The following is a 1,123-nucleotide window of genomic DNA, read 5'->3' on the forward strand; positions in this document are numbered from 1 at the left end:
ATATATATATATATATATATTAAGAACACTTGTTCTAAGATGTACACAGTAATAAGTTTGAATTTTTTTATTACAATTAACTTACATATTAAAAGAAAATTGAAAAGCCTAAATAAAAATTCATAAAATCATGAATAATACTTTGATAAAAGAAGAAAACCAATCTAGCCTACAACAGAAGACAATTTTGTTTTCTAAATACATTACTCATTTATACCGGGCCATCATTTTTCAAAACATATGAAAAGTGTTCTGCTTATCCATGAAAAAATGCTTATCCATGCTTATTTTACACAATTATTCCACAGATTGTTTGACTCTATTCCAAAGAGTCACACAAAGAAACCATCCTCTGTAATATATTCTTACCAATTACAAAAAATTAATGATTCAGTACCTTATTTTAAAATTCTCAACAAAGAAAAAACAACTTTTACTGACAAACAAGAGAGGTGAATAATAACAACATAGAAAATATGTTGACAAAGAAAAAGTATACATATTCAGATATGTACCTTTATATCAGTATAAAGATAACATAAAATCCTCAAACAATATTTGTTTGAACATATCATAACCAAGAAATAGTGGAACAGTACAAGAAAATAATAAATTAATATTAGGTGAGTTTAATTCCATTTCACATACTACCCTCATTGCGGAAAACATTCATTCAATTAGACATTGGACCTATGAAGAAGAGATGCTAATTCACTGTACGTTTTTAAAATACAGTACCATAGAAACATAAAAACTTACTTTGAAAGCTGAACTCCTCCTGGTTTATTTATGTGATCTTCATGATGGAGCACAGAATCATCCCAAGGAACTTCCAAGAAGTCTAGTATTCTAGACAACCAGGCATGAGGGTGAAGCACTAATTGTTCATAATAAACTATCATACACCTGCTCGGTCCTACACTGGCGCACTTTTCATACATTGTCTTTATTGCATCATTCCATTTTCCCATACACTGCCTATAATTAGTTAGATCAAACCCTGTTATTGTAACCTGAAAAAAATGTATATGTAATTTATTACTGATTTGTTATATGTTTTATGCTTAAAAAAAAATAATAAAGAATTCTCCATAATTTTCAATTAATAAATTGAGATACTTTC

General features: G+C 28.0%; 1 protein-coding gene across 5 annotated transcripts in view; it reads right to left on the bottom strand.

Annotated features, from left to right (window-relative positions):
- The window catches only part of LOC106677518 (protein-tyrosine sulfotransferase), a 43,635-nt gene that overhangs the window by 10,246 nt on the left and 32,266 nt on the right, over positions 1-1,123 (bottom strand). For all 5 annotated transcript variants that reach the window (XR_010842958.1, XM_067045658.1, XM_067045657.1 and 2 more), the window contains one exon: positions 760-1,013. Coding sequence is in view for 4 of the 5 variants with exons in the window: in XM_067045658.1 (XP_066901759.1) it covers positions 760-1,013 (254 nt within the window). In the remaining variant the exon portion in view is untranslated. The remainder of the gene's footprint in view (positions 1-759; positions 1,014-1,123) is intronic.

Source organism: Halyomorpha halys, unplaced genomic scaffold (assembly GCF_000696795.3).
Source record: "Halyomorpha halys isolate HHAL.00 unplaced genomic scaffold, Hhal_1.1 Scaffold101.1, whole genome shotgun sequence".
Lineage (NCBI taxonomy): Eukaryota > Metazoa > Arthropoda > Insecta > Hemiptera > Pentatomidae > Halyomorpha > Halyomorpha halys.